This window comes from Nasonia vitripennis, chromosome 5 (genome assembly GCF_009193385.2).
Source record: "Nasonia vitripennis strain AsymCx chromosome 5, Nvit_psr_1.1, whole genome shotgun sequence".
NCBI classification, from domain to species: Eukaryota; Metazoa; Arthropoda; class Insecta; order Hymenoptera; family Pteromalidae; genus Nasonia; species Nasonia vitripennis.
In genome coordinates this window covers 5,061,318-5,082,315 of record NC_045761.1, presented here as the reverse complement: position 1 = coordinate 5,082,315, position 20,998 = coordinate 5,061,318, and the positions used below count along the sequence as shown (strand labels likewise).

The 20,998-nt window shown below is 46.8% G+C and overlaps 2 protein-coding genes and 1 long non-coding RNA gene across 4 annotated transcripts in view; 1 reads left to right on the top strand and 2 right to left on the bottom strand.

The window, feature by feature from the left end:
- Positions 1-1,569: 1,569 nt before the first annotated feature.
- On the bottom strand, positions 1,570-11,853 carry LOC100119207. Of its 2 annotated transcripts, none has more exons than XM_032600565.1 (3): positions 11,592-11,853; positions 2,661-2,869; positions 1,570-2,131 (listed from the first exon to the last, which is right to left on the bottom strand). In XM_032600565.1, exons 2-3 carry the CDS (start codon positions 2,851-2,853, stop codon positions 1,866-1,868), a joined length of 459 nt encoding a protein of 152 aa, XP_032456456.1. In that variant the 5' UTR covers positions 2,854-2,869; positions 11,592-11,853; the 3' UTR covers positions 1,570-1,865. The 2 variants fall into 2 exon arrangements, with proteins under 2 accessions (XP_032456456.1, XP_001600064.2); XM_001600014.6 differs by lacking the exon at positions 11,592-11,853 and adding an exon at positions 3,932-4,347.
- The window catches only part of LOC100120153 (semaphorin-5A), a 49,792-nt gene continuing 40,646 nt past the window's right edge, over positions 11,853-20,998 (top strand). Inside the window, exon 1 of the mRNA XM_031932051.2 lies at positions 11,853-12,268. The gene's annotated coding sequence lies outside the window, so the exon portion shown is untranslated. The remainder of the gene's footprint in view (positions 12,269-20,998) is intronic.
- Positions 12,097-13,648, bottom strand: LOC116417686. The gene is made up of 2 exons (XR_004227950.1): positions 13,310-13,648; positions 12,097-12,301 (listed from the first exon to the last, which is right to left on the bottom strand). It is a non-coding gene; the product is annotated as an uncharacterized LOC116417686 (long non-coding RNA).

Below are 20,998 nucleotides of genomic sequence, written 5' to 3'. Positions count from 1 at the left end.
ACACGTTCGCGAGTATGTCGTCGGTTTTGCATGCATTATTCATAAGGATATACGTCGCCGAGGACAAAGGGCTCGGGGCGGATATATAGTATCTCGCTCTAGGATATTATACTCGACATCCTAGCAAATTTCGGCAGAGGATTTACAACTGCTCGCCTCGAAGATGAATATCGCGGGGGAGAAATAATTCCGCGCACTCACTTTGAAAATCACTTTGGCATCGCTCGGAAACTACTATGCCACAGCACTCCGCCCTGAAATCCGTTACAGTTACTCATCATATCGTTCGGGTCGTATATTTTTTTTCCTCGCTCGAAGGATCTCGGAGAGATAGGAGAAAGTCACTCAACTGCCCGTCGATCCTATACGCGATAGTGAGAAAAAAAAAATCTTCGACAAGCTTCCGAGTATTTACGGCACAATTAGAGGAAGAGAAAGAGACGTCAGAGCGAAACGCATCCGTTAATGAGAGTCTGGCGCCGGAGTCCGTATACCTGGCCGCAGCCGAAATCTCAGACGCTGATCTCTCCCTCTCTCTCTCTCTCTCTCTCTCTCTCTCTCTCTCTCTCTCTCTCTCTCTCTCGTCGAAGAGAGCCTCGCGCGCGTAATTCGTTTTAGACGAAGAGCACTCGTAAAGCCGAGAGAAGGAATAAACACGATTGCGGAGCCCCGCTCGGATCCGTAATTACGGTTATTAAGCAAGGGCGGGTCGATTGGAAAATCCGTGTGTTTTTGTATATACTTCGTGTCTTTAAATGCTGCGAAGAGCTGCGCGTTGTATTACTTTTCGACGTAGGTATACGCGAAAAGTGAGTCTCTCGCTCGAGCGTCGCAACCGCACAAGACGCATCAGGTAACTCGACGCGGGCGAAAATTAAGAACTCTTGTCTCCTTATCTGCGCTCTTTCTTCCTCTCGTGCTGTACCTGAGGGTCTTTTCGCGGACGAGAAGTTAACCTTCTTTTTAACGTATAAACAACATTCGCCGCGTGCATTACCGCCTCGCGGTTCGAGGATATGTATAACGCATATACTGCGTCTACACACATATCGGTACGCATTGTGCAAGCAGGTGAACGCGGCACTCGCGGTAAACCGCTGAGTAAACGCAAAGCCCCGCAAATGTCAGCGGGGAAAAAAATTAATAAAATGCGCGATGCATGCACACAGCTCGTACCGCACGACATGAAACTATTCTTTTACGGTAATGTGTGAGCGCGCGCGCGAGAGAGAGAGAGAGAGGGAGAGAGAGAGAGAGAGAGAGAGAGAGAAAGGGTATAACCCTTTGTCGCAGAGCGCACACAAATCTTTATCGTCGTGAGATGATAGCGAGCGCCGCGAGACGACTATTATCTCTGGTTTTGTTGAGTTCCTTGAACCGGGTCTATATATATGTACTCGTGTGTGTCGGTGCGACGTTCCGACGAAAGAAGCTTATCGCTGCAGAGATTCCGCGACTCGGGAGTGTAACTTACCTTACGGAGATCTTCTTCGCTCTCTCTCCGATGTACATAAGTCTTCCGGTCCCTTTTCGTCTCTCTGATGAAAGATCTTTTTCGCTCTGAACTCCTTTCAATTTTTCGTAAAATTTTATTCAGAATACATTGTAACATATGTAGCATACAGCTCGATCAACAAGCAACCGGTAACTATCTCTCAGTCGAGTACTCCGCAGGTATAAAAACGACTTTTAAAAAAAATCACGAAAACGTCACATGGCGCGTAATCATCCAAAGAATGCGCGGCAGCACTGAGCAGCCCTGCAGCCTCTCGAAAATTCCAACAATGCCGTCGTATCTATACCCCCAAAGTACCCGGCCGGCGTATACACATCCCTCTTCCGGTATGCGTCGTGACGCATACTCCTCAGGACTGACTCGTAGTGGTGAAGTTGTTGAAGATTGGCTCGGCCTGGGGGTCGGAGAGCTTGCGCTCGCTGACGAAGGTCTGATAGCGCTTGGTCGTCGCGTTGTAGATGCGCTCGGTGTGGCGCAGCACGCCATCCTTTACGCGGTCCTCGATCTCGATGGAGTAAGGCCGGCCCTCGGAGTCGACGCCCGAATTCACCGTGCGGTAGTAGCCTCGGTTGCCGTTGATTATCACCGTGTTGCCCTGGTTCACCGAGTACTCGCCTGGAGGTGAGAGAAAAATATTTATTTTTTTTTATCAAAGACAAAGATCGATTCGAAGGCGAAAAAGTTCCAAGCTCGAGCGCATTAATCACTGTTTCTGTTATCAAACTGCACAAGTATAACAGCACATCCATCGGCTAATGCGCAACGCCCGAGAGTCGTGTATGCGCGCTCGTAACCGTATCTGTGCGTAAATAGGAGGCTCAATGTTAACTCAATGACGATTTTTTTTCTTACCTTATGCAACTTCAAAGAAAATGATACCGTATCTATTCTGGTCATGCTTTTCTCGCTCTGGCTGTCTCTCGCTCTCTCTCTCTCTCTCTCTCTCTCTCTCTCTCTCTCTCTCTCTCTCTCTCTCTCTCTCTCTCTCTCTCTCTCTCTTCCGATTCCGAGACTTGCTTTCTTATCGTGGTATATATTTACTTCTAATCTGGCTGGATACACGTCCGCGAATGCACTGATGCCGATGCGCATTGATTACCATAGCACCTATCACATGTAAGAATATATGAGAGAAAAAAAATACCTGGCTTAGCATTTTTCGCCGCCTCCTGGGCGCGAGCCACTTGCGCCTGGACGTCCTCGTTGACTCGAGCCACTTGAGCCTGGACGTCCTGGTTGATGCGAGACACCTGCTGGTTGACGTTCCTGTTAATCTGCTCAACCTGGGCGTTGACGCCCGACAGCAGACCGCTCAGCCAGTCGTCTGCACCGGCCATCTGTCCCTCGTACGAGCTGCGTCAAAATAAAAGAATTAAGAGCGCGTGGCCGATGAGACATTTTTATCGTTATCTATTTTTGCAAGAATGACCTTGCGAAGTTTGCGTGCGCGACTTTGTAGCAGCACAGCTTATTTTTTTTCGCAGAATATAACGTAACAGTGCGCCGACGAGCGACATTCTGTAAAATTGGGTTCTCAACTCGAGGCGAAGTTTTATTAAAAACTCTAATACAAAAGTTGTCAAAAGCAAGAGTCCGCTGCACGGATTAATGTTTAAAAGAAGCGCGAACTCTTTCTGGATCACGTGTGCGCGCGACGACAAGTATATATGGGTCTGCAGGTATGCGCACACGTACACGCTAATTTGTCTGCGAAAACAATACGGCCATTGTGCTCCGCGGCGACGTAAACATGCGGGTTTGCGAGTAGAGCAGGCAGGACGAAAAAAAGTCCGTCGCCGAAATTATGCGATTGTGCGCGATTTTCACAGCGTTGCGCAAAAAATTAAACTGGAAAAAACCCGGTGTGTAATCGTTTTTATTCCCTCACTCCGTGTGTATACGTGTATACCGATTGTCTGGAGTATAAAATGCAAATTGAACGTTGCCTCTATGAATCATCGTTGCGCTCGTATAATAGTTAGCTGAGAGACTTTCTCAATTAAAATTGTTCGCGATACACCGAGAACGTTTGCAAGTTTTTTATCTTCTTACACCGCGCTTGATACATATGCGCTCGGACTTCACACACGTGTATAACGGCGATCCCTAATGGCAAAAAGCGATTATTTATTATCGCGCGGTAAAATCGGGGCGAGTGAATTACGAGATGCAATGCCGATGATTGGAGTAAATATTAAATATAGTTTCGCCACAGACACACGGGTGAGCGCATAGAGGAATGCGTTTCTGTAATCTCCGAGGTTTATTACTATTTAACTTTAATTAATCTCGTACGATGCGATTCTTGCTGCAGAGTATGTATACCGGTGTATCCGACGTCAGCAAACGTAGCCAAAAGTAAACGCCCGAAAAAGAGCGAGCTAGCTCGCCGAATCGTGAAAAAAATCAGCTTACGCAAGGAGAAATGCAGAGAGCAGAATCGCGGCGATCGACCTCATCCTCATGCACCGGCTGTATCTCCTTCGATTCTCACTCTCTCTTTCTCTTTATCTCAGCAAACACAGCAGTAGAGCAGTGGACGTCGTGGTCTAATCTGCCGGTAAACAGCTATCGAATGAGGAGGAAAACTCGACCGTGGAAAAACGTTCGTTCGCTCGAGAAAAGTCCAGCTCGGCGCGTGGCCGATCGTTAACTGTCTGAGCGAACGGCGGTTCGTGTTAAAACAGCTTTTGCACACTAGCGCCCCGCGCAGGACTTACACGTATGTTCATTCGCGCGAGTGTTGTATACATATGGATAATCGCCGGGGAGCATTGTGTGTCGCGTGTGCGACGTAATTCTCTCTCGCGATGTTTTACTTGCTTTATCCGCCGACTGCTTAATGGTCTGTTTATCTTTCTTTCTCGGATTGGGATGTGTGCGCGTAAGGTGACGCGATCGCGGGTGGGGGTCGTTACGTAAATTTTCGTATAAACACGGAAACCGAAAGAGAGAGAGAGAGAGAGAGAGAGAGAGAGAGAGAGAGAGAGAGAGAGAGAGAGAGAGAGAGAGGAACGAGTTTGACGGAAACGAGCTAGGAAAGAAAAACTGCTTCTACCGATGGAAAGCAGTTCTTGTATTTTTTTTTTGCTTTTGAGGCGACGCTCGCTCTTGTTTGTTTTTCCTTAATTACCTTAATTATAGCGCGATAATTATTATTTGACGAGTTATATATTTCAAGCGAGAGAGATAGAGAGTTCCGTAATAGATCACCAGATGGATTGCCAAATTCGCCCGGCGAGTATTGCGCAAATTTCCGCACGAACCTCGTTGCTTCTCTCCCCCGCGCTCATCTATCAAAGCGGTCGCACAGATCCGCTTATTATCCCGTCCATCTGCGGTGTAACCGATCGCGACCAACGTCGCGAAATTTGCGCAATCTCTCCTCGTGTATTTTTCCCATGGCTTCTACGAGACACGACGATCCGCGTCAACGATTAAGTCGCTGCACGATGTGCCGGGCTGAGATAGAGGTGAGGTAGAGGGAACGAAAGAGATCTATTTACACACGTGTATAAGCAGCAGTCGATCGGTTGCAGGATGTCAGGAACTGAGCCGCGAGGACTTACTGCGAGAGCATCATCCTGAAACGTGACTCCGACGGTATTAATATATTCATCGTGACGAGAGACTCGGGGAAGATAGATAGATAGAGAGAGAGAGAGAGAGGCTCTTGAGCGCGGAGTAGTATGAGAGATGTCGAGGAGAGCAAGCTGTATAATGGGAGTCGATCTCGACGACTTCTTTGGTTCTGAATTGCTCGAGCGTTTTTTTTCTATATTCGCTGAGCTTGGATATTCGAAAATGAAAATTCTGTATTCTATTAACGCGCGGTAGAAAAAAAGTCCACGGACTCGAAGCAGCTGCAGTATATGCAGCGTAAACCGTGTCGAAATAATTCCAGAGGATAATTATATTGTTCCTCGATCGGATTATAGCCGGGATTATCTGATCCGAGCTCTCTCTCTCCTTGCGTGCGCGCTGCGCTCTGCTCCTTCGTTTATTATTTGTATCTCCGATCTCTCGCGCGCGAGTGTACCGCCTATTGTATAAGCGCGAGAATCGCTCGATTAGTTTTGCTAAGCTGTTTTTTTTTCTTTTCTCACTGTTGCGCAATTTTTTTTCTCCCTCTCGACATTTCCGATTAGAAAACGGATACGCAGCGCGCGTATGTGGGAGGATCGAGTGTATAAATAATTCGTTTGATGTATCAATACACTCGCGCGCTGCAGTTGAAATTAAGCCGACGAATTTATTACTAAGGTTGAGCCTGCGGTACACTTATTGTTTTGTCGGGCCAAAAAAGTCTCGTTCACACCTCGCTCGCGCAAATGAAAAGTACAGCGGCGCGTGAGCAATTACCCTGCGCGCGAACGCGTCCATTGTTTTTATCCGCGCGTTCGCGCAGTGCACTATAAAGGCATATCCAATTTCGAAGGGAGCTGCTCTATTATTAAAACGCGCGCTCTATTATTTATAATATACCGCTGCAGAGCGCGCGAGAGAAGTGCGGGATTCCTTGGCTTTGCTTTTCCCTCCCGCAAAGCCGAGGTCAAAGCCGTCCTGGCCAATTGTGCGAGAATTGCGTAACGAGAGTATTTTTTTCTGTACACAAAGACGAGCTCGATCCTTATGCTTAGCGTTTATAATCAATCGTTGCGACTTCTCGGAAGAGCGCGAAAGTCGTGTGAAAAATAGCCGGGCTACCGGTGATAAATCGTGTATTCATATCTACGGGAGACCGGTCTCGCGTGCATATGTGCATAAAAGCCGAGTAGGTGTTAAAATTCGCGGATTGTGATTCGCCCAATGCGCATTCTCTCTCTCGCCGGGACACGCAGAAACGTCAACTATGCCGCGCAGCTCTGGCATAACAGAGAAGCCCGTGTGTTATACAAGTCCTTTTCTTTCTCTTCGTCTCTTTCTATTTTCTATACGTATATACTATACCTTCGAGTCCTGTATATATAGATATACATTACGACGGGACACAAGAAGTCCCTCGACTTTGGCAAGGCCACTCTCTCGCGCGCGGCTGCAGAACTAGTTTTCTCTCTTCTGTGCGGCTGCGCGGCCGAGAGAGCAGCTTATCTCCCATCGAACGATCCTCTCTTCGCTCTGTGGCTGCTTTTTATTACCGCTTTTTTGCCGTGTTTTATTATGTGTTTGAATAACATTCGGCTGGGGCTTTTCGGCGAAAAATTGACCGCAGAGCAGATTCTCCCTGCGTGCAGTATACGGGGGAGATGAGGTTCTTTAACGGTTTCGTTTTTAGTGCTGACAGGGTATCTATTTATCTGGATGCGCGCGGAATAGATATTTTTCTCAGTCCGTGGTCATCAATTATCCTCGGAGAAATATTAAATTTTATTTAAAAGTTTATTAGCCTCCATTTGCATACACACACGCGGACGAGTGATTGATACGTTCAAAGCTATGACAAACGTCGAAATTCGGTGATTTTTTTGGTTGCTGGACACATGGTTTTTCAATGCGCTCTCGATTAATTTACCGAAAATAAAAGACACCAACTTCGAGGTGATTTCTCGGTATAACAATCGTAAATCGAGCAATAATAATCGTAACGTCGGAATAGCGATAAATAAAGGGAAGAGCTGAGCGTTCGCGAGAAATTCAATCACGTACGTGGACGTCGATATATGCGCGCGCGGGACATGAATTTAATTATACGTACGGCATGTAATAATTACAAATAGCGCAAAAGAAAGGGCAAAGTCCGGCGATAAAAATATATCTGTCATCCCCACGTCAAATCGACATAATCGACTCTAGTTTTTTCGCCGAAGGAGCGGCGATCCGCTCGCGTTTTCTTATACGTAGCCGAGCGTATATTGTCGTGCTGGGCAGAACTGCGAAAACAGGTTTCGAAGCTCTTATTCTCCTTCGTTTTAACTCTCTTTCTCTCTACCCCTTTTCTCTTATCCTCTTCCTTTTTTACCTGTGTTTCGCTCTCTTATATTCCCATTCTTTTCTCTCTCCTCTCCGTGTTCTCTCTTTCTCGTATAATTCATATCAACGTCTGTTTTATTTTTTGCGCGCCTCTACCTAGAAAAGGGAAGCCGTTTGAGAATTTATGCGGGAAAATAAGTATCGATTCGCGCGGCACACAAGATACAAGAGAATGTCGGGCGTAACAATAAACCGCTTTATGAAAATGAGCTTGGCGGGATTTCGCATTACCGAGTAGTAAAGCTAAAAAGTGTGTCAGATGATTTTTCGAGTGGGCGGCCGGTCGTTAACATTCCACGAGATTGTAACATTGTCGCGTGTGTTACATAGCAAACACTTAAATGGACAGTGTGAATTTTCTCTCTCTTTTTTTTTGCGCTGAGATGGTCGATTATAATTCCGGCAAAACACACAAGTTTGTAATATTTACGACGGCGTGGTTAGTAAATCAGCGAAACCTATATACCGCACTCGGCGTTTAATTGGTGCTGGCGAAACTTCGGTATGCGCGCGGAAAAGTTCCACCGCACGCGGCGGCAGGAAAATAGTTTAGCGCGCCATCGCGGCGGAATTAATTTATTATATTGTACGAGTGAAACAAAAGGGTTGTTAAAAAAGTCCACCGCTATACCGTGTAGTATATACGGAGGCCAAAACTTCCTTCTCTCGACGGTCATAACACTGGAGATACGTTTTCTCTTGGCCGTAGTGGAGCGACGAACTTATTCTCGAGTTTGTTGTAAAAGTTTCGAGGAAACGCCGAGCAGAGCGGCTATTATGAAAATTTCCGGGAGGACAATTATCGACATTTAGTTTCTCGGATTTTATCGTCGCGCGAACGTCGCCGCCGATGTAGTGTATATACGTATATAATATCCCCTTGAGAAATTGCAACCAGTCGAACTGCGGAGTATGCCAGGAAACTATATAATACAACGCGCGCGAGCTCGCGGTTTCGACGGAATTTAAATTGCCCGAACTATTTCGCCTGCAGTGATGCCGGGCATAATTTAATTAAGCGAAATGAATATTTCATGAAAACACAACAACGCAAGAGATGAATTTCTCATTTCGTGCAGTGATTCGAAAAAACGTCAGTCGCTCAAACACATCGTGTACATTTCGTCATGCACATACACGCGGATAATATACTCCTCGTCGCGAAAAATAGAAATTAGTCGAAGCAAAAATCAGCGGCATTACGTGTACTTCGAGAAATGCACTCTGCGTCAGTCGTGTATAGCGAAACAGACGTGTACTAGCATTTAATGATTATGATAATGCGGCTTTGTGAAAATTGGCTGTTAAAAAAGTTGGGCTACTTATCGAAATGAACGAGCTAGTTTATGCGTCGTGTTTATGCATTCGCGTCTGACTTTCATTACAGCACGGTGTGTCTTGTATCTTGTAGTGAAACACAAATAATTTACAACCGAAAGCATTATGCATCCGCGCGCCTATCGCAACAATGAAAATTACGTAACATCGAGGATTGATACAAAGGACGAAAGAAAAAAATCGCAGCGTATAACAGAACCTAAATTCGAGCGAGCGCAGCAGGAACCCAGAGATCCCCAAAAGAGTTAAGGCTACACCTCCCATGCTCTCTATATAGCTCAGTCGCCCTTGGCCCAGAGCACATCCGCCTGCAGCGTGAACTACATCGATGTATATGTATATATAGAGCCCCCCTCGGGATCTGCAGCAGCAGGTAGTAGCTCTCTCGGAAATTTGGGGCCTCGCCGCGGCGCGCGTGAATAATCGCCGAACGCGCGTCGATCGTCCGAGGCGTATTATTTATAATGTCCTTGTCAGGGTCGAATGCGCGCTCCCGCGTCTTGATTAAGGGCTCGCGGCTTGATTGATGCGAACCGCCGCCTGATTAACACCTAAGCTCCATTGATTATACTGGCCGTTGCTCTTTCTCCGCAATATTTCTCTCTTTCGCTCTCTGATTACCCGCGTTTTCCGCGCGGGTAAAAGTATCGTTTATATCATGGGTGGCACCATTTCAGGTGCTGGGCATGATCTATGTCGTTTTCCATCTCGTTTTATGCGCGGGCACGCGCGGAGGAACAATGATAATGCCAGCGAGAGACTCGCAAATTGGCCGAGTGAAAACAATGGGCGCGAATTCAGCGCTGAAATTTGCTCGAACTTTTATCACAGTTTCGCGGAGTTCTCATACTCGGTTTGAAGTGAAAGTTCGCGCGCGTATGCGCGCACATCACACACTGTCCGAAGATTGGATTGATTCGAAATTACACATTAGAAAATGGGAGAAATTTACCCATGCATCTATATACTTTACGTAATTCTAAGGAACATACAGCCGAGGTCCTTTGCGGCTTGTTAATCTCTGAACCCCGGCTATGTAGAAATTACTGATCGTGTGCCACACACTCTCGCACGCGCGCAGAAACTTACGATTTTATAAATATCGCCTTACTCATGGGGGTCACGTTGTATAGACTGTATACCCCGAGTTGAATTTAACGTACGTCTTTTATATACGAAGTGTTATTACATTTTCACGAGCTTATCGCGTAGTTTAACGCGGCGCGCATTAAAAGGGTTTATCAATTTTTCCGTTTTGTACATATTATAAGCACGCAGCACATCAATTCAATTAAAAGCGCGAACCTGTATATATCACGCGGCAAATGAACCGCCGAGCTGAGGCGCAGGGAATAAATCATCGCCGCTCTCTCTCTCTCTCGCGGGTTCTCTTGCGCAAGTGCGCAATGCGGCTTTTATTTGAAAAACATTTAATCGATGGTAATTACCGCGCATTTACATATGTATTTTGATATTCGCTAACGCGAGCTCGCGTGTGTGTATGTGCGCATATAATACGTGCGCGGGTTACTTCAGCAGTATACCTGCCCGAGAATTACGTAAAATAGTCGCAACTACGTTGGTTGTCAAAATATCCATAATTCTGCGGGTAATGACTGTCGAAAGTAATTACCTCAAAAATTCTCTGCCAATCGTGCGAAGAAAAACCGTCGCATTGAAATCGAGCGAGAGAGTCCATCACCGAAACGAAGCGTGTAATGTTGCGGTTAATTCGACGCGTAATTGGACCGCCGGCCGTCACACATGCCCTCTCTCTCTTTCTCGTTTTCGAGAGCGCTTATTATCGTACACACGCGCAGCAGCGGCCGCGGAATAGAAGTATACGAGCGGAGGTCAATTGACGATTTATTTGCTTCGATGATGCGTGTATAGTGTATACGACGTGTGTATGTGTACATGTATCGACGGTATAATAACGGCATATTGGACGACAGCCGCGGCTGCGTATAAATCCCCTGGAGCCGAATTTCATTCGGTATACTTGACGCAAATTCACCTCCTGCTCTCTGCGTTAGCCGGCGACGACTAATGAAACGCTGTCCCGCGAGAATCGACTGTTTTGTTATTTGCTTCGCGGCTAACCGTCGCTGAATTTGCACCTATGTGCTGATATAGATGATTTTGCGCAAGTTTAATTCGGGACGGCAAACATAAATCATTATATAAATATTGTTAATTATATTGAGCTGCGCTCGCGATAAATCAATTGTTGACAATTAAGATGTTATTTTTTGTTTAATAATCGTGTTTACTCGGTACGCTCGCAATGGATTAAAAGAATATATAACGAAATCGTGTATTTATATACACGGGGGATATCGCGGGAGCGCGGTCGATGAATATTCAATTAAAAACAATGCCGCGGCAATTGAAATTGATTGATAACGATTCGTAACGTATAAGTCACGCTGACGAGTGCGCCTTCTTCGTGTGTTATATTTCATATCCAAGAATAACCCGACCTGATTATTATTATTTATCAAAAACTCTTTAGACCATCAACAATTCATGACTCGCGCCCAGACATGACGCAACGCAATTTATATTAAAAAGAAACGAAGCTCCAAAATATAAGGATGCGCTGCTCGCCGTTACATCACAATGGAAAGCGTCGGCGGCGGCGATGCTTCTCCGAAAAAGCCTCAAGCGCGCAAGTAAGTCAGGTGCTCCGGGCCATCATCCCTACACTTGTACCAATTCCCCTCTATAACTATATATACATCCTAACGCAGGTATACAGATATACCCATAGTCCTCATCAGCCAGCGCCGCGCTACAGCGGAGGCACACAGAAGCGGCTCTCTTGCACGTTGCACTCCACACAGCCCTCTCCCCGCACTTCACTACTATACGCTACACACTCTGTCTCCGTCTCTCTCGCTCCGCGTAGTATACTATAGCACACAGCGCCAACAAACGGCCTCCACCTCCTCCTCCGCGCTCTCTCGTCGGTCCCGCCATCGCAGAGAGTTCTTCGACTCTGCTCGAAGCCGCGCGCACTCAGTACCCAACTGCGCCGCTGCCGGGCCACTGCTCGCTCTCTCTCTCTCTCTCTCTTTCTCTCTGCTCGTGCGCGTTGTGTCTCCCATTTGTAGCTGGCAGCACCTTCGCCTCCGATTTCTTCGACTATAAACAAACTCTGTCCCGCTTTCGCGATAGATCGTTTTTTCGAGCCGATTTACCGCGGAAAATCGGTTGTACTGTGCACCCTTTTATCGTTACCGATAAGTGAGTTTTATTTTGTGTGGACACACAGGAGATCGGTATGACACCGCTGCTGCTGCTGATGATCACGACGATGCTTCTGTGATAGCACAGGATGAATAGCTGGCCCGCGGAGAACCTGTTCGGCCGTGGCTGCTCGGAACTTCGGAAGCGTCAGCTTCAATAGCCAGGGATTCTTCTTACACGCGTATACACACCGTGAGTACTTTTTTTATATTCCTTTTTCCTTCGCTGCGAACACACAGTTGTGCAAGGATGTATTTTTATTATGTATAGCTCTTCTCGCCACAAATGCCAACGTGAGACGAGAGAGATGTATTATAGTTGCGCACATGTGTGTGTGTGTACCGTTTTGACCGCTCGATAATTTATCTCGACAAATGGCCGGAATTTTTCTCGGCGATTATGTCGCTTAGCCGCGGAATTTGCATAGAATGAGATGTATTAGCTCCGTGAATGAAATCGAATAAATTACACACGGCGGACACGCGATACACATACGCTCCTGTCGCACTATATACACTAAAAGTAGGAGACTTCTCGCTGGAATAACGTGTTTTTTAATCTATGCAGGCCACTTTCGTTACAATATATCATACAGTATACAGTATAACTTTCTACACACCTAAGTACGTGGAAAAACATAACTGTTATATATCCATAGCCGAGCTGCCGATCGACGCGCGCGCACAATATAATAAAAATCAAACCCTCGTGTACGCAGCGCTCATTACGATTCCGCGCGAGTTCGTGTATACGAGTACACGATTCCTCCACGCGAAAAAGAGACGACACAAAAGAAATCTCCAAACACGCCGACAATCGTCCGGTAAAAACAATAGCCACGCGTATACGTCGATCAATCCGTCCTCTGTGTAATACACGTACGTAACCCTCGGTCGCGGCGGCGGAAGAAAAAGTAAAAGAAGAAATCGTCGGACGAGCTACCGAACAACATCGTATGTATACTTACAAACAACTCGCGAGAGCGGAAACGCGGCGATTCTGGCACCCGCGTACACAACGCTAACGGAGAGGCGAAAAACGCCGCATGAATTATTTAGCAGCTTGCGAGCCGATTGCGATGCGCCGCGCGCCGGCGTTTCCGAATTTCCGAGTTTGTATACTCGAGAGGGTTGTTCGCTGCCGCTGCACCGATGTTTTCAGCCCGCACCCGTAGATATACCGGTATAATAGATTCGTAAGTGAGTATATTATAGGGTGGAAGCCAGCTCTTACCTTCCCGATCGCGGCTTTCACGGATATAAAAGGCCGAAACTGTTTGCACAGACTCGCGAGAAAGCGCAAGTGCGACTGGTGTTTCACTGATAACCCGACGCTCTGTGTATCGATTCACAGTATATATTTATAAATATGGCGCACACACTTGCTTTATCGAAATTTCGAGGCGGCGGCTCGACGCAAAGAAAAATACAATATATATATATGTAATGTCTCGCGCGACGAAAGGGAGAAGAAGAATAAAAAAATCGGTTATATGTCCCGAGAAAAAGCTCTCGCTTATCTAAATGTTTCGAAAGTATTATGTCGCGGAGAGTTCGAAATATTATCTCCCTCTCTCGGTGCATGTCACCGTACTCTCCTCAGCTCGTCTCGTATTTGTCTGTGTGTGTTTCGTCGAGTTACGCAAACGCTCGCTTATCGCTCGGCTCATCAAAGATTAGAGCTTCTTCTTCGCGCTCTTTTTCACTCTGAGAGATTCGTGTGCGGCCGGTGTAATCATTTATACTCCATACTCGCTCTCTCGAGCTTCGTTTTTTCGTTTTATACCTTAGCGCGCGCATCGAGCCGCCTCTTTTTTTAAGAACACGTGATGCTGCACATATTACTCCCGTATATTGTGAGAGAGCTGGCCCGTGCGCGCATGATATAATCGCCGTGGAGTTTAATGGAGGCGATGAGCTGGGCCGAATTTGAATGAGTGAATTTCATTGTGCCGACTGCGGGCAATACAGCACGCGGGACCGATAGCGATCGGCTAACTCTTTTGAAAATTTCATTTGCGGTATCTGGATATTATACTATATACGTTATATTTGTGTGTGTGCGTGCGCGGCACGAAAGAAATTTCATCATTTTTAATTCACGCTTCGATTTGAAAGAATCTTTTGTGTCCAACCTGTCAGCTCACCTGTGCGCTGTATGTATATGTATGTATATGCGCCTTATATTTTCTAAACATGCGCGCTCGGACTCTAAATAAAACTGTGTGAGCGCGTCCTATAAGTCATGGCGCATATATAGTGTGGTTGTTAAATTAAAAATCTACGTCCCTCGTAAATATAGAAAGAAATAGAAAGAGATAAGGTTACGCATTTGAATAATAAAATCAATTGCCCAACGCGCGCCGCACACAATGCATCTTTCTTTCTCGCGATGCGATGCATCCAGATTCCCAACCGCGAGAGAATAGATGGAATGGAACAAAAATCAAAATTCCTTATCTACCGAGCATATACCGTCGTCGATCGTTACAACAGCCGGCGTGCGATAAAAAGCGGGAATAAACCCCGTAAATTATGTCCCTCTCCCTCTCTCGTCCCAACACTGATACATACATCTACGTCTCATCGATAAGCCGGACGTCGCAACACCTTAAAAGCGACCATAATATACACGATATTCCCGGAGCGGAGCAAAGACCTCATTATCGCGACCGGGCGCCGGCGATCGAATAAAGTCCTTTCTCCGAATGGTTCAATAGTATACGTGCCCGCACCTATATAGACGCGCGGCTCAATAGAGGTGAGCGCGTAAACGGCGCACAGCGAGAGAGATGGGAAATGGATCGCTTTCCCGGGATTCCCGCGCGCAGATAATCATCTGCCTATGGCTACGTACACGTGCGCGCGCAGATACGGCAATAATGTGCACGAGACGCACGGACACATAGAGGTTCGCAGGTATAAGTCCCTCGGCCGTCGCCATTGTCGGACCCCGAGTTGTTGCTCCTATAGACATGACGAGCAACGAGATCGTCTTCTTCGCCGCGTGTTGTTTTGCTCTCGTTTAATTGCCCTCATTGTGTACAGTTCGCTATACGTTGTTGTCGACCATATTTTTTTCCACGCGCCCGATTGTTCGTCGGAGTGTACCCAATACTTTTTTTGAAAAATCTCTCGGTCGTTTGTCATGTACAACGCTGGACTCTATGCATAACATTAGAATTAGTATGGCCGAGCCCAGAATATAAGAGAGACATAACTCCGGCTCGTAAGGAGGAGCTCGTCTTCAACCAGTTTCGTGTCTCTCTTTTTTTATTCCGCTCTCTCTACGTGCTGATTCTCTTCCAAACTCATTTCTCTCTCGCTCTTGTACCGACTATGTTTCTTTCTTTTTCCCCTCCGCCCTGCACTCCTCTTTTTACGTTTCTTCAAAAGCTCGATTTTTTCTTCTCTCCTGTACTGCACCCTTTCCTTTTCTCCTTCGTTTCTGTGCGCGCGCGCGTCTTTCTCTCATTATCCTTTTTTACGTCCGTTCCAATTACGCTTGGAGAAAAATTACACGTCGATGCAGCGCAACAAATAGCTCACACAGATGGAGAACGATAAACAACAACAATATAATAATTCAATTCCCTCTCGAGCTCGAGTCCCCTAATGCTATTCCACTCCCTTCGCTCTCTCCTTTCTGCCGCGGAGCGTTTCGTTCCCCCACATTTCCCGCCGCTTTTTCCATTCTTCTGCCGTCTCACTCCTCGAGAGCTGGAAAAAAATGGGCCCTCGACTCTCTAGGGGTCCGATCGCACGTATAGGTATAGTACGTCCCTGTGGGCCTTGGCCCGTTCCCATTGTTCGCGCGGAGACATAAGCCAGGCCTGCACCTATATATAACGTAGCGTCGAGAACCGCCAAAACAGTGACTTTTGATACTGGCCGGGACAGAGCGGTGCAGTGGGTCCCGCTCGACATATACAGGGTATATACAAAGGCGATTTTTGCGCTTTTTCGAGCGTTTCCGCTCTCCTCGTTTGTTTGGATTGGAATTTCGGGAGCTAGGAATGCATAGTCCACATGCGAAGAATCGATCCGTTGTTTGATTTGCGCTGCGGCTTTGAAATGTAATTCTCGGGCCGACTCTGTTGATTTTTTGCCGCAGGAAAAAATATATGCGCCCGAAACCCCTTCGGATTTCATAGAACCGAAAATAACACGAAGAAAAAACGCGGACGAGCTTATACATCCTCCGAGGATGTGATATTACACACTCGAGGGACTAAAGTGATTTTAACGAGCGTGTATACCCACGCGAGCATCGTCCGAAATTATAAGCCTCTTTTTACCTACGAAAACACATCGAAGTATAAGAAGCGACGTTGAAAGCCATCGCTCTTTATCAGTTGTATCGACTATCTCTCCGAAGGACCTTTCTCGCCGGTGTACAACAACAGGAGAAAAAAACTAGAAAGTTCCCAACACAAGACCCCTATTCAAAAAAAGACCTCTTCACACCGCTAGCGTACGGCTCGTCGTAGCCACTTACTAAAAGAGAAGAGACAGATCGCTCGTTATGTTTACGAACTCATGCACGCAGTCGATAAATATCGAGGCGAGGAAAAAAGCAGCTCAAATCAATCCGCGATCATCCAGATCAATAACGTTCGTCGATCGATCTTCAAACAGTCGCGCGTTTATATATCTCTGGTACACAGTCCACTCGCACGAACTGCACGTACGCATCACGGAATTAACCTAGAGGTTCTCGCTATCGCGGATATTATCTCGATTTTCTTTTCCGTCGCGCGTTATCGTTCAGAGCCTCTCTATATATACACATGGACGCGCAGAGAAATACCCTCGTTCTCTCTAATCGTATGTGTGCGCGCGTCTCTGTGTATGTATAAGGAGGCCCCTGCAGTCTGCGCGTATACCTGCGCGCCGAGCGTATATCGCTCCATCTCGCACGAGAGCGGCCTTCTCGAGGAAGCGGGAGAAGAAGAAGGAGAGAAACGACGGACGGGGAAAACCAGTTTTACAGGCTCTCTCTCTCTCTCAGTATAGGTAGTGTATACACGGTACAGAGCGAGAGATTCTGCTCACCCACGCCCAGGAGCTATATTCGTCGCTGCCTCCCTGCCGCTCGTATACACACACGTGTGAGCCACGTATACGCTCTCTCTCTCTTTCTCTCTCTCTCTCTCTTCCTCTCTCTCTCTCTCTCTCTCTCTATCTCTCTCTCTCTCTCTCTCTCCGTTCCTGAATATCACCTCTATACACACTCGTCGAATCCTTTATTTTGTAGACGTCCTCTTTATTATTCTCCCTCTCTCTTTTCCTTCTCGGCTTGTTAGAGCAGCGCTAAACGCTCGCGATTTTTACGTTGATACGTTTGTGTCCAGCGGGCGCAGCGAAAGAGAGCATCGAGAAAGTCCGCTCGCGCGAAGCCTTTTTATGGGGATGTCTGTAATGTATAACGGATATACGTTTGAGAGAAATTTTGATTTCGCGAACGCGATATCGCACACACACACAGACATTCAAATCCATGCCCGTATACGCGCGGGGAACTAACGTAATCCTGATTTACGGCAGCGTTTGTAAAAAAAAGGAATAATACTCGGAACTCCGGAGTACATCACGGGCTGCTTAAAAAAACATGAATTTTCAAAAAGCGCGCTGGCGCATAACACGCCCCGGCGAAGTCTCCCGTTTATTTGCTCTCGCGAGCGTACACACACTCGCCAGATTTCAGAGACCGCTGCAACAAGCGAGCAAAAAAAAAGAAGGTAAAGCGAGACACGTGCCCGGCATCTGTACGCAATTTCGAGAGACAAGAAGCGTCGCTCATCTAGGGCGGAAAGAAAGCGGAACCGAACGCGTCAGCACGTGGTGCGTATGTGCCAGCGCCGTCTCTTCATTTTTTCTGCTTCTTCTTTGCGGGCTATATACCTCTTTACGGAACCGCCGCTGTTGCACACGCGCCTTGTATTTGTCAGGACCGAGGCCGGCTCGTCGGAATTCATTACAGTCCTGAGGAGTGTTTCCGCGCGGCACGATCGTCTCATATACGCGAAATTTATTTTTCTCTCATCCCTCTTGAATTTTATCACGACGAAAGGACCGCCTTTACACACGAGCCTGTGGGTAATCAAGCCTAAACGACGCGGAGTACCTTTTGATGTATCTCACCTCGTAAACAGCGCGACGATCCCATCTTCCGTTTATCTAGAATTACAATCTATGGCTTTATGACGTCGGCGGCCGCGGATAAACATGGCGAAAAAAAGACGGACCCGCAAAAAACGAATCAATTTCACTCGTCAAATATACAACTCGGATTGTATCGTCGTTAAAATCCAATTTCCCGCGCGAGCCTCGCTCGCGATTAAGTCCTTTTCGTGCTACCCTATAAATAAGAAGAGAAATAGAACCGCCGCGAGTAGGTATATACGTATACTCGCGTAAAAAGCTCGTCATCGTTAAATCCCTCCCTTATACATGCGGATATCGCGACGAGTATATCGCGGCGCGAGTGTATACGCGCACATAGGTGGCGGCGTTACGAGTAGCTGCAGCTCTCGTTTTATTGTATACCGGAGTAGCGCGTGTGTACGCGGACTTTCTCGCCTGCGGCAAGGCAGGAGCAGCCGGTATGTAGATGAACACGGCGATCGCGTTTTCTGCTGCAGCGATATTAGCGCGAGTATAGAGCTCTCTCTCTCTCTCTCTCTCTCTCTCTCTCTCTCTCTCTCTCCCGAGTGTCTTTTCTCTGGCTACTTGTCGCAAGAGAGAGATACTACGGGAATAACGTCGTGTCCGACGTGTTGCCGGTGGGAAAAAAGTTTTCTGATTTACGGACTGGTATATATACGTATACGGAATCGTTGCGTTGGCTGGATGCGCGATTTTCTGCGGGAATGAAAAGTTAACGAAGCTTGGTTCTAGCTGAGGTTTTGAAAGAAAGACTCGATCGTGCAAGAGATAAAGAGCTCGCTATTCTTCTTCTTTTTGCCTGGCGAGGTCGAGGGCAAAAGTTCCCCTTTGTGGAACTAATTCGTCATTTAGGCCGTTTTTCCGCACAATGGAAAAGCCTGCCCCTGCGCCGAATCGACTCTTTGTCCCTTGACGCTCTCCCACTGTGTCTATACACACTAACAGCTCGAAAGCCCTAATCCTTTTTCGCGCTCATCATCGTCGTCCCGACGACGAAAAAAAGCGAGCGTTTAATTCTAATAATTACGTCTCGAGGCATTTTTTGCTTAATTATATACACCGCAGCCGAAAATTAAACCAGCATCGTGATCCCCTCCTCTGCAAGCTTTGCGTAGATGTATAACTCCTGCGGACGAGGGACTGACTAATGACCGTCGGCACCTCGGCCGCACACGTATACATACTCTCGGGCTAACCGCGACTTGGGATTAGTTTGCGAGAGAGAGAGAGAGAGAGAGAGAGAGAGAGAGAGAGAGAGAGAGAGAGAGAGAGAGAGAGAGAGAGCTCCGGTGGTCCGGAAAAGCCGTTGCGTCGTCGTCGCTCTTGACGAACGACACTAATCTGAAGGGAAATTCGCTGGGATTCCCCCGTCCCTCGCTGCCCCTCTTAGACTTACATACGGACCACGTGTTGGTAGCCTGTCGGGGAGAGTAGGACCATCCCCTCCTTGTTTTTTTCTCTCTCTCTCTCTCTCGCTCGGCGGAGTGATGCATGTCTCTGTGATTCGTCTTTCGCTTCGGAGTTAATTTCATTATCTCCGGAGTGTTTTCTCTCGACGCTTTGTTTTGGAAATTCGACTCGACTCCACTTTAGTCGCGTGAGAGGTACTGAATCTTTGTTCGCCGACTGCACTTGAGCAAACTCCGTGTTTTTTTTATCTGTTGAATTAATAGGCACCAGCGTCTGGCGTTTTCAAGGTTTTGTTATATCTCGCTGCACGTTTATGTACGAACGACATTGACTGGTAAAAATTATCCATAGAGAGTTTTTCGTAGCAAACGGACTTTTGCACTCAACGGTTATAACGTCGGGAATTGCATAGAGATAATTTTATATAGCCGCTGACGCGATTTTTCCAGGAAGTCGACTGCAAAAAGTCCGGCGATGATAAACCGCTTTTATCGCGCGGAATACGAGAATCGTGTGGTAAACAATAAATTATTACTTATACGAATCCAAAAAATCATACACTCGCTTACGTAAATTAAACGTACACATACACGCACACACCGTCGCAAAAAACGGTACACGCTATCGCTTCGCTTGCGCAATCTCGATCGACGGCTATCAATAATAAAGCTGATGGCACATCCCTCTTGGAAAACTTCAGTCTTATGATCCTTGCATTGCGCTGCAATCGCATAAAATTGCGCGACGCTCGTAAAAATCGGTCAAAGCGCGCGCACCTGTTATACGCTCGCGACAATCGAGTCGAGATCGAGTCCGATTGTGCGAGAAACCTCGCCCATATACGCGAGTATACGTTCGACGAACCGTGAAGCGGTCCGGCATTGATACCGAGGCTGTGTTATACAGTAGATCGAACTTTCGATGATTTTCAAACGGGCTTGGCTCTCGTGCTCATTTAGTTAGAAGCTGTTCCTTATGCTTGGGTTATCCAACTTTTTTCCCCCGATTGTTGCTCGATGCGGGATTTATTGAATCGATCGGATCTCGATATGTCTATAAATCGAGTGCATACTACTCGCAAGTAAGGAAGAAAGTTACTTTCTATACGCGCGCGGGATTCTAAGTGATTATTTTAAAACTCGCGCGCAAAATGGCCTTTTTACTGCGTGATTCATTACAATGATCGCTGATTAGAAACTCACGTGGAATATTTGTTTTCGAGATATAATTAAGCGAAAATTACAGCCGCGCGGCGCAGCCATTAGGAGAACTTATGTGTGACGCGGACAAAGTATATACATACACATTTAGCTCGGAGATTAAGAAAACGTAAATCAACTTTAGA

Coding starts and splice junctions, on each gene's coding strand:
- LOC100119207 (XM_001600014.6), bottom strand. CDS start 3,981: ATGAGGATGAGGTCGATCGCCGCGATTCTGCTCTCTGCATTTCTCCTT. Junction 2,870..3,931: donor CTCTCTGCATTTCTCCTTGC/GTAAGCTGATTT, acceptor ATTTTGACGCAG/CTCGTACGAGGGACAGATGG. Junction 2,132..2,660: donor GGCGAAAAATGCTAAGCCAG/GTATTTTTTTTC, acceptor TCTCACCTCCAG/GCGAGTACTCGGTGAACCAG.